This window comes from Oryctolagus cuniculus, chromosome 15 (genome assembly GCF_964237555.1).
Source record: "Oryctolagus cuniculus chromosome 15, mOryCun1.1, whole genome shotgun sequence".
Classification (NCBI taxonomy): Eukaryota; Metazoa; Chordata; class Mammalia; order Lagomorpha; family Leporidae; genus Oryctolagus; species Oryctolagus cuniculus.
In genome coordinates this window covers 54,988,782-55,007,471 of record NC_091446.1, presented here as the reverse complement: position 1 = coordinate 55,007,471, position 18,690 = coordinate 54,988,782, and the positions used below count along the sequence as shown (strand labels likewise).

The following is an 18,690-nucleotide window of genomic DNA, read 5'->3' as shown; positions in this document are numbered from 1 at the left end:
TGATTCTCTACATCTTCACGCTCCAGATGTATTACTTCCTACCCCTTTTCCTAACATCTGTATTGAAATATCATTCTCATTCCACACAATTTACTCAATTTAAGTGCAACGGCTTTCCATATATTCAGAGTTGTACATTCATTATCACATTCATTTTAGAATGTTTTTGGCACCCCAAAAAGAAACTCCATGCCCCTTAGCCTTCACTATCCAACTTCCCATGCCCCTGAACCCTAGATAAGCACTGATCTGCTATCTCTGTAGATCTACTTATCCTGGAAGTTTCATCTAAATGGAATCATAGAATGTGTGGCCTTTTGTGACTGGGCTCTTTTCACTGGCTCTTTCTTGATAACCTGACATATGCTTTGTTGACCTTGGAACCTTGTCCTTGGACACTACCTGGGTATTCTCCTGTTGGCTTCATGCACTGTGTGATCTCAGTCCTCCAAACATGCTGAACATATACCGACTTAATCTCTGAGGTTGATAACTAGGCAAGTGAAGGCAAAGGTAGGACAAGATGGAAGTACGTAAGGTAGAATCAGATCACTCCCCCAGAAGTTCCTAGTTGTCTTTCCCACTAGTTGACTTTCTGCTATCACCCCAAGTCATGAGGTAAGGTTGAAGAGTGGGAAGGAATGTTCTCCAAAGTGTGTACCTTTAAGGCAACAGCATTTCTTTCTTGATTTCTCTCCTTTGATGTATCTTTGGCACAGTCCAACTTCAATAGTATCAGACATACCTGACTGTTCTGATGGCTGCACGGTCAGCTTAGGGAATGTTCTTGGGCTGTATCCAACCCTTTCTCTTGGCACACTAACGATTCTAGAGAAAAGCAGGAAGAAGTGACACCACCCTCTTCACTGCTGAAAGATGGCATGTACTTTTGGGTTACCAAAGAAGAGTGTGGCTCTTTCAGAGTTTGCATTACATATCACAATGATTTACTGTACTTTTAATTCCACCAAATTCCCTTGGAGAGTATCACTTAAATGAGAGCTGTGAGTCCTCTGTACACATTTTTCTGCAGGGACTGTGGAACATGCTTTGCTGTTACACAGGGTAAATCTTGCATGTACTATCAACAGGTGGGAGAAAAAGCAACTTTCTTTTGATGTTACATTACAGTATTTCTTTCAAAGAAAGCATTGAGTACACGGATGGTGACCCAAATGGTGACATGAGATACCTTGACATCTTCTACTATCCCCACCCTCACCCCCACCCCAAGTCACTTCAGTTTCGCCAGGAAATACAGCAGTGACTGGACCTTAGGACACTTATGATGGGATTATGAGTTCAGACAAAAAGGGAACCAGGAGGAGGAACTGTTCATCAGTACCCATCCTCACCCACGCATCTATAATTACCAACAATGGTTGCAGCGCAACCCACAAACATAAACACTCTGAGCTGGCTGAAGCCCAAGGCTCTATTTATAGCCTCTTTGGCCCTACTAATAGCCTCAATATTTTCCTTTAAACACACCCCACATTGGACACGGGTGCAGGGGCAGTCTCAGCTGTGAAATGAGGCAGCAACTATATACCTTCACTTTCATCATTGTCCATGTACAAACTAGGTGAGCAAAAACATCCAGCTATTCTGACAGGCACATCTCAAAATAAACATTTTCCTGGGCAGGGTAGACAGAAATGCAGAGCCAAAGGACTTCCAACTCAGACTTGGAAATTATAGGGTTTAATTGGGAGGTGTGACAGTGGCACGTCATCTTTGCTTGTGCATTTTGCTGAACTGTGTTTGTTCAGGCAAGACAGGAAGTGGTTGAGAAGAAGTATGACACAGTGGAAAGAGCAAGGGCTGAGGAGTTAGCTCTGTGTTCAGCTGGATGGCCTTAAACGTGTTTCTTGATCTCTCTGAACCTCAATATTCTCTTTTGTAAAATAGGAATACTAAAAAGAAAATATAAGGTTTCAAAGACAGCTTTTACAATCAATATAGCATATATATCTTTAAAATAGGAACTTTTATGGTATTATTATTAATGATTCATTATTATACATCAAAATGTATGAAATATTTGGATCATATAACTCACCATGCATAATTCTGTCATGTTTCTGAGATGATCCATTTTATCTTTAAAAGACTTTAAAGAATTTAAAGGTATTTTTATAGATTTTTCTCCTACATAGCTGATGTTAAAGTTATTTCAGAAAGTTGAGAATAAATTCATTTGTTCCATATTTTTGTAATTTCAGTGTTCAAAGATGATATCTATTTATGTTGCATATGTGTGAAATCCATTTCTTTTACATTTTGAAACCCATTTGATTGGATTGACAAATGATATTATATCTATCTTAATGTTGAAGACAACAAAGCACAGAAATTTGATATCTTGGTAAAAGTTTAGTTAATCTCAAATGTAGAGGCCATTGTAATCAAGTGCCTTCTACACCCAGAGACATGGGTATTCAGCTCCTGCTTGAACCCATCGAGAACTAGGGAAGTCAGAGGCCATCCATTCCATTATGGAGCCACCCAAATGGTTAAGAATCCTTCCTCCCGTTGGGCCCAAGTTGGTCTCTTGTTCCTCTCTATTGGTCTTGCTTATCCCTTGGGAACAATGTCCTCCTCTATGTGATGGCCCTTTAGACTTCAAGGAATAAGAGTATAGCCATCCAAGTCTTCCCATCTCCAGGTTAGCATTCTTGGCTCTTTCCATAGCTATGGGAAAATTTCTGATCTCTCACTCAGTAAGTTATTTTTATAAATATTAAAAATAATTTTTGAACATTACTAGTGACTCATCCTTCATTTTCTTTTTAGCTGCATTTGATTCTCCATATATGAACTGCACCATGATGTGTAAACTACATGGACTTCATTTTCCTCTCTGTCCCTCAACTGCTTTGAGGCCATTCCTTTTCTCTAAGTCTGATGATGAAAATTTAAAGAATACAGATCCCATTTAGCTTTTATATTAATCCAAGCTGAAAGTATTTTGTAAGTAAATCTATAGCAAATTAAAATATACAGTATCATATACAGTAAAATATCATATACAGTAAAAAAGAAATTATTTAAGTAGTCATCTTCAAGTTTTCTATGTGAGTATAGATAATTATCCATGTGTCCTTGAAAACATCATATACATTTGTATGTGAACATGCATAAAATTTTTTCTACAAAATCCTATTGTGCATTCATTATACTGGGACTAAATTGGTATTTACTTGATCATAGTTCTTCTTTTTTTTTAAAAAAAATTTTATTTATTTTTTTTATTTTATTTATTTATTTTTTTGACAGGCAGAGTGGACAGTGAGAGAGAGAGACAGAGAGAAAGGTCTTCCTTTTGCCGTTGGTTCACCCTCCAATGGCCGCCGCGGCCGGCGCACCGCGCTGATCTGATGGCAGGAGCCAGGTGCTTTTCCTGGTCTCCCATGGGGTGTAGGGCCCAAGCACTTGGGCCATCCTCCACTGCACTCCCGGGCCACAGCAGAGAGCTGGCCTGGAAGAGGGGCGACCGGGACAGAATCCGGCGCCCCAACCGGGACTAGAACCCGGTGTGCCGGCACCGCTAGGCGGAGGATTAGCCTATTGAGCAGCGGCGCCGGCCGATCATAGTTCTTCTAAGTTTAGCCTGTACATGAATGATGATGATGATGATAATGATGATAACAGCAATGACATTCGTAACCTACTGAGAGCTTGCCACTATGTTATGTTAGGCGCCATGTTAAATGGTATATCTTTTAATATTAAAAGTATGTGATAGATATTATTATACCTACTTATAGGCTAGGAAAATCAAGGCTCAGAGATTGAAGTATGCTTCCTCTGGTCTCTGGGTGAGTAATTGGCCACTGTCAGGTTCTGAGCTGTAGTTGTCTAATCCCAAAGTACAAACAGCTGCATTTCAAGTGGCTGCTGTTTAGTTATGTTGAAGGATGGCTATGGACAGAAACACAGGAGGAATACTACAAGAATTCATTCAAGTATGAGCTCAGAAGAGTGTACCAGCACCACACCTAACTGCAACCATGGCAAAAGCTCCTTGGGCAAAGGCTGGGAGGCACCTAGGGGACCCCAGATGCATAGCGTGAGAGATGCAGCCTGGAGGATGAGTACAGAGAAGCTCAGTGACAAAAAGACCAAATGGAGAGATTAATCTGTTTGCCTAGAGCCTAAGGTTACCTATATCTGTGACTAGGCTCCAGGGTCAATGCCAACAGGTACACAGTAGAGGCATCCATTTACATATCACAGAAGGATAAGCAGTAATTCTGTCTTATCTTGTCTCTAAAGCCTTGTTCACTAGTGTACTTGAAAACTAGCATGTACTTGGTGTGCTGTAATAGTTGAGACTTTGCAAATAGACTCCAAACAACATTTTGTGAATGAAATTACATTTAAAATGATCTAGGATAGAAGAGTCCTTAATAACATCAATGATGATAATATATATTGTATAGTAATAATAGAATATTGTTAATCATTTTGTAAAGTGAAGAATTAACTGAGAAATCATTCCTACATTCCTTTTTAAAACCTAAAGATTATTTTATGATGTCAGATCACCTCTTGTTCACCTCTCGTAGATTGCAATATCTACCTCAAGCACAGAAAAATAATATATAAGCAAAGAGGAGCAGGAATCCCTCTGATAATAATTTATGTGTTGATGCCCTTGCCATTTACAATGTATTCTCATATCTAATGTGTAAGTTTAGTTCAAACCAATATATTTATCCTGTTTTGTAATTTATAAAATTGTTTCCTGGGGGTAGGTATTGTGGCCCAATGGGTTAAACCACTGCTTGGGATGTCTGCATATCCCATATTGGAGTGCTGGTTTGAGCCCCAGGTACTCTGCTTCCAGTTCAGCTTCTTGCTAATGAACCTGGTAGGCAGCAGATGATGACTCAAGTACTTGGGCCCTGTCACTCATGTAGGAGACCAGGATGGTCCTAGATTTGCCCTGGCCTAGCCCTGGGTAGCCATTTGGGGAGTGAACTGGCTCGTGGAAGATTCTCTCTCTCTCTCTCTCTCTCTCTCTGACTCTGCCTTTGAAATAAAATAAATAAAAATTAAAAAAAAATTGTTTCCTACCACTACTCCCTTTGAACAGAGAAGGAAAAATGAGTTTCATGGAGAAGACAGCCAAGTTCATCCAGCTAGATAATGGTTACATCAGACCACTTAATGTTTTTTTGAAAGCCAGCATATCATTAAGTCAGGATTTTAATCCATGTCTTCTAAATCTAACATATCATGGAACTTTCAAGGCTTAAACACTGGATGATTTTTGAGCTATTTTGAGGAGAATGATAATTGACATTTAAAGATATCATGTCTCTTAGCAACCACAGTAGTTCCATGGAGTTCATTTGATCTTCAACAAGATTCACACCCTGAACCAGGCTAACTGACATTAAACTGTTGCCATCCTAAGTTCCCAGGGGCTATTGTGGAACATAGCATATTTTATTTCACAGGAGACAAGAAGAGAGAGAGGAGGGAGGGGGGAGAGATAGAGAGAGAGGGAGAGAGAGAAAATGAATGACTAATGGGCACATCATCTGCCAGAAATGGATCATGAAATTCTTGTTCTCTCCCTGCCCAGGACACAGTTGAGTTGCTGAAAGGGCAAGAACAAATCCTGGTTCACAACCCCAAAGGGAGGAGAGAATGTGAATTTCCTGTGTTTTGTATTCTCTCATAGTCAGGTGCTGTGGTATTCTAAAGAATCTGTTCTTTTCTGTGCCGCTAGAGATAAGCATCACTTGCTCTTTGAGAAAGTTTGGATATTTAAGTGTAATATTTGTTTTCTTCTCTCTCCTGATGTGTCCATTTCATAGTTGTTTGCATATTTTCATTTATCTCTATACAAACATAGTAAACATAATAAAAGCAATTTTTTTTCTGAAAAAGAACAACCAAACAATATCACCATCCTAAATCATCAGCCATTTTCCTTTCAGAGTGTGCCACAGGAATGAGTGTGTACACCCAGTGCATCTGCAGATACAACAATGCATGCGGCGTCTGTTTCTGTGCTTCCCCTAGGATTGGATTGTAAATAATCCTCATGCTTTGAGCACATTTCAGAATATTTTTCTGATCCTTAAAATGTGAATATGGCACAGGACAATATTAGCTTGTATTCCTGGAGGAGTAAAAGCCACAAAGATAAAAACTTCAGGGAGAGACAGTCATTGGGCATAGCAGCTAAGAAGCCGTTGGAACACCTGCATCCCATATTGGAGTGTCTGGTATGGAATGATTGAATTCATTCAATGAATGATTGAATTCCAGCACCGTGCCTGTGCCTAACACCAGCTTCCTTCTAATGCTTACTCTGGGCATTTGGAAAGTGAACCAATGGATGGGAGAGCTCTGTCGCGCGCTCTTTCTCTCTCTCTCTCTCTCTAATAAATAACAACATAAACAAATACATAATTTTAAAAAAGTTCAGGGAAAATGAAAGATCTAACTGGATGAGTTAGATCACTTCCTTTTCATGGTAGCCTTCCCTGCTCCACATTAACAGGTTCCAATACTGACACAAGGTCGTTCACACACACAGGGTCCTGCATACAATAAGAGGATCACAGCACACTCTGCAATCAACACTCAGACCCTACTGTCAGGCACAGTGAGAGGCACAGGCCATGCCAACAGGAGGAAGATACATTTTCCTATTCGGGGGAAATTCAGAATCTAAAAGTGAGGATTAATGTTCAAACTAATGCTTTCAATACAATAGACAATGAAGACCTGTAGAGGGGATCATGGATTTTAGAGAAGAGAGCAATGGTCCCAGAAATACCAGGAGTCTTCCTAGAGAAAGAGGCATTTGGAATAGTTTGATTGAAGACATGTGTGTTTGCTATTTTAAGACTATTTCCTCAGACAATGCTTCCCTTAATTTTCTCTCTATTCTCTATCTCCCAGTTTATTTCTCCTCTCCATCCCCCATGGCTTCCTATTCTCTCTAGGGGAAAGATCAATTTACTTTGCAGACTGGTAGAAAATAGTAGTCTAAACATTGCTAAAAAATGCTATACTTCCCTGACTTAAACTCTTGCCTTGGGACCCATTAAGGTTTTCTTTATTTTTGAGCCTTCTCTCTCCAGTTCCTGACTGTCATGAGCAGTATATGAGGGTAATAAGGACATAGATAAAGTCAGCAAACTGCATAAGCAAGTCAAATGGTGATGATGCTGTCCACTATGGGTAAAATGACCTTAGTAGATAAGTGATTGTGCTTCAAAATGCTGCAAACTGATTGCTCTTTACCTTTGAGGCCTTGCATCTTCAGAGACCAGAGAAAAGCTTTAAAAACTTGTTTTTCAATTTCTTGTTTTATTTGAGAAAGAGAAAGAGAGAGATATCTTGCATCCATTGGTTCACTCATCATGTGCTCACAACAGCTAGGGCTGGCTGAGGTTGAAGTCAGGAGCCAGGAACTCAATATAAGTCTTCCATGTCGGTGGCAGGGACTTAATTACTTGAGCCATCACCTGCTGCTTCCCAGGGTCTGCATTATCAGAAAGCCAGAGTCAAGAGCTGGAGCCAGGAATGGAACCCAGGTACTCCAGTATAGGATGCCAATGCCAATGTCTAAAATGTCATCTGTCTCTCTCTCCTAATTTTTAAACTATTTTTTACTTATTTGAGTGTGAAGGGTAGGGGTAAGTTTTGAAATTTTTGTGCTGACACCTGGCTTTCATTGCAGTCAATACCAGACTCATTTCTAGTGCTGGTGCATCCATTATTGCCCATGTAAACTGCAGTTTCAAATTCCCTCATTCAAGTTATCTCTTTTTTTCAATAGCCTTTTCCCCTACAAATAAGCTAAGTAAGGCTTGGAATATATAGAGGAACCTCTTGGACAAGGGATGGTTCTGAGATAAGGGTGAGCAGGAGCTTAGAATTCCTGGGTGGGATGGGGAGTTACAGTGAGTGAGACAGTGAGAGCCAGAGTTTTGGCTTTTTAGCAAGAGCTTTGGAAGTTAAGAGAGTTTTAGCCAGAGGACATGAGCGGAATTAGAAGGCTTAGACATATTAAATATCCTTCCACTATTCCAAACGCTCATAGACGTGGTAGAGATCCCAAAATATTGGGGTTAAACTTGCTGTTTTAACAGGTTGTCAAGGGAGGAGAGAACCGAGAGAAAGATCAGACAGAATGCAGGATGAAGAAGGTTCCATGGCGACTGATAGAGGAAGACTGGAGGATACCAGGCATCCCCAAGATCACAGCCATCTGACTAGAGCATATGGGAACAGAGGGTAGGGGTCATCACCCAAGCCCACTGGAGCCCAGGGCTTAGCCCAGAGAAGGGAAACGAAGTTGAGTTGTCACCCACACCCACTGTTGCCCAGACATAGTGTCCGTAGAGGTTGTGGTGCCCAGTACCAGGACTTTGAGATGAGAGAGTAGAACCACAACCTGTAGTAGCAATTGCCGTGAGAACTTCCACGTCTTACCTCAGAATTTGGAGGCCCGGTGTATAGATGGAAATGGCAGAGCATTCAGTGTCGAAGAAGGAGATCCGGGGGTGAGTTTTATGGTTGGCAGAAATCCAGGATCCCAACACAGCTAAGGTAGAGCAAAGTTGATGGGAGAGCCTGGATCCAAGTCACGGCGCCAAGGAAAGGAAAGGCCACCACAAAACACACCAAACACCTGAGTAAGGGAAAAGGTTTATTGTTAAGTGGGGGAAACCCAACAGACTGCCTCCCAGAGAGAACAGCTAGAGGATCCTCTTTATAGGCAGCCAGGAATCAAAAATATTTTGTTCACTCCAAGATGCACCCATCTTCAAGAGAAAGCCAGTGAAATCTGTGGCTCTGCCAATACTGCCCCATGCACTCTACCCATTCTCCCACCTGCTTTCCCTCCAAAATCCTCCACTTAGCTCCTGAATTATTGAAATATTGAGTGTTAAGTTCTTTCCTGCAATGGGACTGTTGTCTTGGTATCATGCATGACCCCAGGAACCTCCAAATCACTCCTGGTGCCAGGCCACTGCTATGGGCCAGTTCTCTATCAGAGCTTGAGGTAGAAAATACAGGACTGGTGGCTCTACCTGTGTCCTAAGAGTTGCTCCCTGGTCCTACTGGAAGCACATGTTGCTCATTGCTGTATCCATGTCAGGAGTGATTCAGCAGGTAGTTCCTAGAACTGGACTCTGAGAGGAAGAGCAGAGATGGCTGTACATGTGGCCTCATAGAAGTAGTCCAGTGCTGGAGGAACAAGTTTTGAAGTCATTCATGGTTCCAATCAGAGGTTCCGTTACACGTTCACTGTGTGAGCTTTTGTGATAATTGTCAACAATACATACTATGAAGAGCTTTCCTGCATGCATTAGCTTATGAATCCATACAGTCATATGGGATAGATTTTATAGATGAGGAAACAGGCCAAGAGCAATTAAGCAACTTGGTCATATTCCATGTAACTAGAAAGTGACAGAACCAGGAAATCCCCCAGATCTTTCTGCTTTTGCAGTCTCTTTACCACTTTGCAAGTTAACTAAACTTTCCAAGCAGTGGTTACCTTGTCTTTCACATCAGGATATTTGCATTTCCTTGCATTCTCTCTCTCTCTCTCTCCCCACTCCCCTTTTCTCTCTCTCTCTCCTGATTAACATTTGTTGGGCTTCCACTTTATCTGTGTGTGGATAACAGTTTATTTGTCAAAAATGATATAATTTCTAATAATTTCAGAAAGTGTACAAATTTTACTAGTCGAGTGGGAGGCATTTTAGAAGCCTCTTCAGGGCCTGGATTCAAACTGTTTCTCAAGAGGCTTGTAAAGAATTATGGGGTGAGCATTCAGTACAGTGGTTACTACACAGGAATGCTCCCAGTGCCTGGGTGGTCCCAACTCTGGTCCCCATTCCAGCTTCATGAAAACGTTAGCCTTGGAGGCAGAAAGTGATGGTTCAAGTAGTTGAGTAGCTGCCTCTTACAAGGAAGGCCTGGATTGAGTTCCTGGTTACCAGCTTTGACCTTGGCCAACTTTAACTGTTGCAGGCATTTGGGGAATAAACCAGGAAATGGGAAATGTGTATGTTTGTGTGTCTTTTTGTCTCTCTGCCTTTCAACTAAAGGAATAAATAGAATCAGTAACATTGTAAAACGACGTGGCCTAGTGCAACCAGGTTGCACATGTGCAGCAGGAAGCTGAAGCAGAACTGTGGAAGGACTTGTCTGACCTTGTTGACAATTAAGGAAATGAAGCCTAGAGAAGGGAAGGCGCTTCCTCAAGAGTACAGAGTTAACCAGTATAAGAGTCAGGCTCCAAACAGAGTACTTGAAGCAGAGGGAATTGAATGCAGAGCATTGGGTATGCAGTGAAGATGCAGAAGAGCCATCAGAAGCCAAGGAAGACCCTAAAATGACCAATAGCAGAAACCCGTGTGATTCCCAGGCCTCAGAGGAGAAGGAGGAGGGGACAAGAATGTGGAATTCGAGGGACCATTTTTCTGGAAGAAGAAGCTGCAAGTCCCCTAGTCTTTGCTGTGGGACCTGATCCACAGGGATTATAGACCACAGCCTGGAATGCTGCCTACAGTAAGGAGGAAGGAAGGCAGACTCCTTGGCTGCTCCTTGCCTCCCTGCTACGTTTTGGATATAAGTGTTCCCCCAAAATTCCATGTGTTGGGAGCTAGGTCCCATTGTGGCAGTGTGAGGGCTGTAGGTGGGGCCCCGTAGGAGGTCCTTGAGTGGATTGAGGATGCTGCCCTCTCTCATGCAATCCTTTGGTTGTTTTTGAGGGCTATTGTAAAAGCTCCACCCAGCTTGCTCTGGCTTCCTGTTTGGGTGATATAATCTCTCTCTCTCCACAGGCACTCCCTGATATCATTGCCACCTGCAGTGTAGCCAAGAGGGCTCTCACTAGAGCTGAGCTGATGCCAGTGCTATGCTGTTGTGGTGACCCAGCCTTGGCTGTAAGGTGCATTTGGGGAGTGAATCAGCAGATGAAACATTCTCTCTCTCTCTCTCTCTCTCTCTCTGTCACTATGCCTTTCAAATAAATAAATCTTCAAAATAAGTGAGCTAAATAAACATGTTTTTCTTCGTAAGTATCTTGCCCCAGGTATTTTGTCATGGTAATACGAAACTGATGAATACACTCCCACACTCTGGTCAAACCTGGGTAGAAGACAGGAGACACAGTAGGGGATGGCATGGGGGAAATGACAGAAAAGAGCAGAGGAAGAGCAAGAAATGGGTCATCAGCAGGCAGTCATTCCTTGAGCACCTCTCTGAGCCATGCTATCTTTTGGTGGCAACTATCAGAGCTACTTTCTCATGTGCAAACTATGGGAGCTCAGTGAACGCCTTCCTGATAAGTTCCTCCAGCAGGGAAAGACTCACACACAATGGAACCCCTATACCAATTGTTCTGAATAGCAGATCTTTCTTGAGTGAATTTGTTTGCACTTATTTATGTTCATTTGTCTCTTCTTCTTCATGAGGGGTCTTCCTGGAAGTATAGGCACGCTAAATTTTTAAATTTAGAGTGCAAGAATTGCCAAGAAGTCAGCTATAGAGGTCAGGACTTCAATTCTTTAAAATAGTTATCAGCCCCCCTAAGCTATTCTAAATAGGCAGACTAAAACCCAGGAACTTATGCTATGCATAAGCAGTCCTGAGACAAATCTCCAACCTCTGCCTTGCAAATAAATGCAGCCTGTAAAACCTAGAACCGCGACCTCTAGCTGGTGTTTAGTCTCAGTCTCAGCACAGTGGTGAGCATGTGGATAAACGGCAGACAGATGGAGAAACTGATCACAGAAGCTAGCTGAGTGAATGACAGGTTGAGAAGCTCTCCCTCCTTCATAGCCAAGGTTTTGGGTTTTTTTTTTTTTCCCTCTTCTTCTTCTTTTTTCCAAGATCTTCCAGAAAAAGCAGAACCTTTACCCAGACAGGGCAACTGTGTCACAAAGTTCTGCTTTCACTGTGTGTTAAGTGGAAATGATTAGGCAAGTGAGTAGTAAGAGATTCCTCTCTGTGTTTCCTCTGTGCTGGAGGCTGTCCTGCTGCGGACCTCTGCATACTCAGACTGACAGTGCAAACTGTGATCCTTTGCACTGATAACCGCACGATGCCTCACTTATCTGTCATCATGGCTTATCCACACAGAATGTTGCAGCAGTGTCCACTTCCTGGATGCATACGTAGGTGTGAAGATGCTGCTGTATGTGCGCGTGTGTGAAGTTGGTGTGTGACAAATGTGATGGCTGATGAGGTTCTGGCTTTGGGCTGTGAGACCTGGACTAGTTCCAAAAAACGTGTGTCCCAGCACTATGACAGCTGTCTTCCCACCACTACCGTTCACTGAGCGCTTACTCTGCTAGGAACGGGCATTGCCCATGCCCGGATGTAACGGTGCTCCTGTGAGATCATACTCTCCCAGTCTGCCAAGCATCCAGACCCTTTCGGCTCTCGCTGTGGATGGTGGGGTGACCTAACTGCCAGCCCCCACCACTTCCTAGCTGCACCACCTCGAGTATCAGATGTTGTGAGGTAGTCTGGCTCCCTAGGTTGGAGACAGGGACAGACATGGCTGTTTCTGGGAACCCTCTGGGAAGCTTTTGAAAAGTACTAAGTTTGGCACCTTTACCCAGATTAATTAAATTAGAATTGTTAACGATATAGCTGGGGCGTTGTTTTGTTTTTAACTCCTGAAGTGATTCTAATGAGCAGACAGGGCTGAGAACCACTGGCTTGAGCTTGTTTTGAGCTTACCTAATAAGCAAGTCACTCACCTTCAGTTGTCTTGACAGACATAGGACTTTCCTAGAGGCAGCAGCCCCTCTTTGCCACAGACAGGAGTTGGAACCGGAGAAATAAGGTATTGGAGTTCCAACACCATCAGTTACCAGCCATGCAAATATGGGCAAGATATTAAATCTTTCTTAATCTCAGGCGACAGCTTGATTTGTGAGATTTGCTGGAATTAAATGAGATAACTCAAATAAGGCATGTTACCCACCATGTGGTAACTGCCCAGTACACATTATTATCACCAAAGAGTTCCCTAAATTCTTTGGAAGAAGTCCTTACCCAAGGCTGTGGTTGTAATGATTTGGCATTGTTACAGTGAAATGTGGCGGTCAAGTCCTCAGAAATGGAAAATGGAGTCCTACATTAAGGGGAAGAAGGAAACAAAGATGAACCCAACAGACCCAAAACTAAGGTATTTTCTGGCAGAAGAGGGGGGATGGTGAGATTGATTTCTTTGAGCAGAATAGTCAGGAACCAGCTTAATGGGTGGCCAGGTTTCCCTAGCAGTCAAATGGGCTCAGGTGGATTTGAAGATATCCCCCAACACATGATGTCACGGGGTTAGATGCACTTTAATTGAAGGCCTCTGGCTGGAATGGACAGTGCAGCACAGGCTGTGTGTTGGCTGTAATACAAGAAAGCGCCAGCAACCCAGGAATGAAGACTGCCCCACTGTCTGGATTCACCCTGAGCCCATGCTCTGGGATCCCTGTGTGCAAAGTGGGATCTCCACCAGCCATCTACATGTGTCCCTCGCCCTGGCTGCACCGAGTCTGCACAGTGTCATAATCTGGTTGCACACAGCCTACTTGGAAAATTGAAGTTCCTTAAAGTCACTCCCAGAAGGACAGAAAAAAGTAGCTTTTACAAGTTTGAACATAGGCAGGACACTCTTGCGGGTCTCATATGGGTTTTTTCTGGGGATGACGCTCCATTTTTCCAGCAGGGGACTTCATTTGGCCACACCTGGAAAACTGAGCGGCATCCCTGGAGGGTTCTTTGTCCCTGTTGCAGCTGAGATCACACAGATGAGTCTGAAGCACGGGTTTTGAGAAGGCTTCATAGGCAGCTGGGCACTGCTGGCTCAGGGTCTAGATCCCAAAGCTCATGGTATGGGAAAGCTATCTCAGACCACAACCCCTCACACGCAGATACTACATGAGGGGGTGGGGAGCGGGTAATAAATCTTGTATCCCAGATTGCCTATTAATTCAATATTTGCTTCTTCTTAAAAAAAAGTGGATTTTTTACATTACTTTTTATTTGAAAGAGAGAAAAAGAGCACTCCCATCTGCTGGTTTGCTCCCCGCATGCCCACAACAGCCTGGGTTGGGTGGGGGCCAAAGCAGGGAGCTGGAAACTCAATCCAGGCCTCCCATGTGGTTGACAGATGCCCAATTACTTGAGCCATCTCTGCTGCCTTCCAATATGTGAATTGACAGGAAGCTGGAATCAGGAGCCAAAGCCAAGAGTGCAACCCAGGCACTCCGGGCACTCCAGTGTGGGACACAGGCTTCCCAATGATTAGGCTAAATGCCTGCTTCCAACTTCTTTTATAATCAAACCAAGGTTTTTCCCTTGAACTAGTCCATTCAGTTGCCATTGGGTGTTCTGTCCCAGGGCACACAGAGATATGCTGCAGGGTCTCCTGGCTGGCAGGTCGCCAGCTATTCACCGAAGTAGATTCTGAAGGCGCTCTTCCTCATTGGCTCTCAAAGGGTTACGCTAACGTCCTTAGGCTTCTCTTTTGAGAACACATATTTCAGGGCATTAAGCAAGAATAGACATGGTATTATATGATGGCGATCCAGGTTCTGATTATATCCCAGGCAGGAAGGGGCTCTTTCTGCCAAAAAGGAAAGCTCCAACTCTGAAACCCTTGCAGGCTGGCCAGAAGTCCAGCCAGCAGAAAGACACAGGCAGAGAGCAGCTCTTTGCAAGTTAAGGCACAGGCTAGCAATCATTGTCTTTTGGAATGTATTTGCAGAACTATCTAAACTTGAGATCCAATTGATAAACATTTCACACCTGTCAGTCATCTGACAAGTGGACCCTTATTGCCTGTCCTGATCCAATGGCAGTAGACAAGAGCAGAGTAGGAAACATAGAAGAGTCTGGAAAAAGAGTCAGGCTGGGCCATGGCAGAGTCTGTTTCATAAACACTGACTGGTGGCCCCTGGCAGGTCTTGGCAGTTTGCATCAGAACCCACAGGCTGTTGATGGAATCCAGATGTCAGCTGTCCCTGCCTTGCTCTCTGAGTTCTTCTCTGTGCCCTACCCATTGAAACTCCACGTGCACATACATGGTAGGAAATAGTGTAGGGGTTACCAGTGGTCCTGTTGGGGGTTGTATGAGGAAGTTCACATCACACAACACTCAGAAATCTGGGAAAATCTGCTAGACACTTGTCTTCCCCTCCCAAGGCTTTTTCTGAATGGCTGTCATAGGGCTTCTCTTCCTGAGATTCTTGCCCAAAGTGGATTTCAGTGTGGCTCTCACCTTCTTCCTCCCTGAATGTTTTCTTCCTGTGACTTCCAAACCCACCCTTTCTTCATCAGAAATGGTGATTTCCCACTTCCTCAAGGAACCAGGGCATCCACTGGCACCCAGCCCTGCAGGCGTCCTTCCATCTAAGCGGCAGGTTCATCAAAGTGTGTTCAGTCCAAGCAGCTGTCTCCCTAGAAAGGGCTTCCCCGTGTGCTGCAAAGCTTCCCTCCTTCAGAACATACTCGTTGAAGGCCTGCTTTGTGCTGAAATCTTCTAGTGAACCAGACAACAATCTCTGCCTTGGGGGCTTTCATTATAATGGAGGGAAGTGCAGCCTTATCTAATACACAGGCCCACACTCAGAAGTTGATGGGTGTGTATGTGTGTGTGTGTGTGGAAATCAATAGGCAAAACTAAGTCATTCTCACTCCAGCACTTGGGTTCAGTCATTCTCTCAACAGATCCTTGGTGTTTTCTTCCCTTGTCAAATGATGGATCAATGGAGATCACCTCAGGTGCAATGAGTCCCAGGAAATTTTTGGGAATCACGTGATCTCAGGACCTCTTACTTGGGGCAAGAATAGGACCTGGAGGGCCACAGCAGAGTGGGCTGAGATGACCATCTCAGTGGCTGGGAGAACACCAGAACAGCAAGGTACAAAGGGACAGTCAACAAACCAGAACAAGCAAAGCAAGGAGCGGGGTGCAGCTGTCAGACGTGGTCTCAGACAACTGGAGAGAAGAAGGTGGTGGCCTTTTAGGCAGGTGTGTGCAGTCAAGCCAGGCTTTTACAGTGGAAGGCACATTTTCCACATATGAGATGTCCTTTCTCTTGTCACTCCCCTCAGCTCATCAAATCCTCTTCTACAAACCTCACAAAGACAGGATCTCATCTGTCTCATTCAGAACCGTTCTTTGCAAATGGTAAGTGCTTCCTAAGTCTTGGCAAGTGAATGATGAGTTCAGGGAAGGTACTGTCGCCTCTTCTGAAGCTTTCTCAGCCATCCTTGGTTTCATGATTTCGCCTCTTCCTGAATGGAAGCTCTCGGTCCCCAGACAGGAAACTGTTACCTTGCAGAAAGCAAACAGGTTCAAATCTTGGCCCTGCCTTTGGCTACATGTTTGCAGCTGCTTCAATTCTCTCCATCCTCAGTGTTCTCTCACCTGTCAAAGGCAATATTCCTACACATTTGCGGGCAGAGAGCCCTTACACTTCAAACCACTAATTCAGAAACTATTTTGCACTATTACTTACAACCACTTTTGTAATTGCTGTGAAGTTTTATTTATTTATTTGAGCATTGAAATTATGGGGTGGGGGCGGGGAGAATGAGAACATCTTCCATCCGCTGGCTCACTCCCCAAATGGCCATGTTGGCTAGAGCTGGGCCAGGCCAAAGCTAGGAGCTTCATCGGTGTCTCCCACATGAGTGCAGGGGCCCAACTACTTGGATCATCTTCTGCTGCTTTCCCAGGCACATTAGCAGGAAGCTTGATCAGAAGTGGAGCAGCTGGGACTCAAACAGGCACCAATATGGGATGCTGGTGCTGCACATGGCGGCTTAACCTGCTGTGCCACAGTGCTAGTCCCAACTGCTTTGGATCTTTTAACTTCTGAACTTAACAATAATAGGAATAGTCATCACTTGTTGAGCAGCTGCTCTCCACTGCACACTCTAGCTGTTGATTACATGCATCATCTCTAATTCCCACATCCTCTATGGGACACAGGTGCTGTTATCCCCATCTTGTACATGGAAAATAGAAACTGGGAAAGGTGAAACCAATTAGTCTAGGTTGCACTTATGGTCAGTACTGGAGCTGGGATTCAAACCTGATCTCTCTGACATGTGTCCTTGCTGGTCTCCTAGCTTTAATTGGTCTTTAGGACCCAATTATCTGTGTCTCATAAAATCTAGCCCTTTGCTTCCTTGTACCTCACAGAGATCAATACATGTGGTTTCTTTTTTTTGAACAAAGAAAAAGCAGAATGGAGATTGTCTGATGATTCTGAAACTTTATGATCCTCTCTACAGACTGCAGTCTTTTGACTCCAAGAGGTTCAATAAACTAAAATTGTCAAGAATGTGTTGTATTCTTGCATGACAGAGTTTATAAGAAACAAGGTATTCTGGGACCTTGTCCCAGGGAACTTATGGCATAGACTGGAAAGAAAATCACTTTCCCTGGCTGGGCTGGACCGGGGGTCTGACTAGGCTGGCATGTGATGACTGCCTGGCAAGACAGGACAAGAAATGAATCAACTGCCCGGTGCGATGGTATGTGCTATTTCCAAGCTGCCTAGCTCATGAGTACTGCACAATCCAGCAGCCCACTCTAATTTCTCACACCAAAGGCTGCCTTCTTAGTAAACAGTTGTCCACACTTCTGTTGGGTCTGAGTCACCACTTAGTGTTCAAGCTGAAATGCCAGCACAGTCCTTGGAATACACCACGCAGTGTGAAACCAAGGAGGTGGGCTGGATTGGACGGCAGTTCCCTCGGAAACTTCCGTGTCCTGCGGGCGAGCACAACCTCCAGACGTGGGTCCAAAGGGATCGTTGCAGGCCCCCAACCCTGTTCACAGCTATTCTTTCCTCTCTGTGAGTCTCCTGTTTCTATAGCTGAGGACACTGGAGGGGAACCAGTTAGTAAATTGTCTGAGGTCCCACTAGTCTTTTAATGACCTGGCTCCTACGTCATCCCCCACCTTGTCTTACACGCATCCTCTTCCTTCATCAAGTGAAGTCATGTTAGGCCCTGATGTGCCACATGATATCACTTCTCTTGTCTTTGCAATGCGTCCCATCCACCTGCTCTCTCATGCTTGATGAAAGACTCATTCACCAAGTCCCAGCTCAAGCATTCCTTCCTTTTGGAAAACTCTTCTGACCAGCCACCCCTCCCAGTAGCCCACTGCCCCATCAGAGTGGGGCGGTTCACTCTGTCCTCTGTGCTGCTTGTGCTACATTCACACCAGTGCCTGCCACTGGATTGTGTTGTTCATTAGAAATCTGCTTACCTCCTAGACCACGGGGTCAAGTGACTGTTGGGATTTTGTTCAGCTGCAAGTAACCAAAAGCCCATCTAATGAATATCTCAGACAAGTTGGGGGTTATTTTTTGAAAGTATCAAAAGTTGCCATGGTAACTCTGCAATACCATTAGGGACCCAGCTTCCTTCTAGACTTCTGCTTAGCTACCTTTGTCATTTGGCTATTTCCCTGATGCTTGCCACCAGTGGTCACCAGATGGCTACACCTTCACCATATCCAGCTTTCAGGCTGAAAAAACGATGGGGGTCACGGAATAATAGGGTCTTTACCCTATTATTATTATCATAAAAGGAGTTCTGCTCCTTTTACAGAGCCTTCCTGGAAGCTGTATTTAGCGATGCTTGCTTATCTCTCTTTGTTAGAATGGAATC

General features: G+C 44.0%; 1 protein-coding gene across 9 annotated transcripts in view; it reads left to right on the top strand.

Moving 5' to 3' along the window:
- Window positions 1-18,690, top strand: part of LOC127484203 (uncharacterized) — a 256,632-nt gene that overhangs the window by 174,267 nt on the left and 63,675 nt on the right. For 6 of the 9 annotated variants that reach the window (XR_011382413.1, XR_011382412.1, XM_070057710.1 and 3 more), the window contains one exon: window positions 2,797-2,973. The exons of 2 other annotated variants lie outside the window; for them this stretch is intronic. Coding sequence is in view for 5 of the 7 variants with exons in the window: in XM_070057710.1 (XP_069913811.1) it covers window positions 2,797-2,942 (146 nt within the window). In the remaining 2 variants the exon portion in view is untranslated. Of the gene's footprint in view, window positions 1-2,796; window positions 2,974-8,123; window positions 13,122-18,690 lie in introns of those variants that run through there. One more of the 9 variants, XM_070057709.1, reaches the window with a different exon arrangement.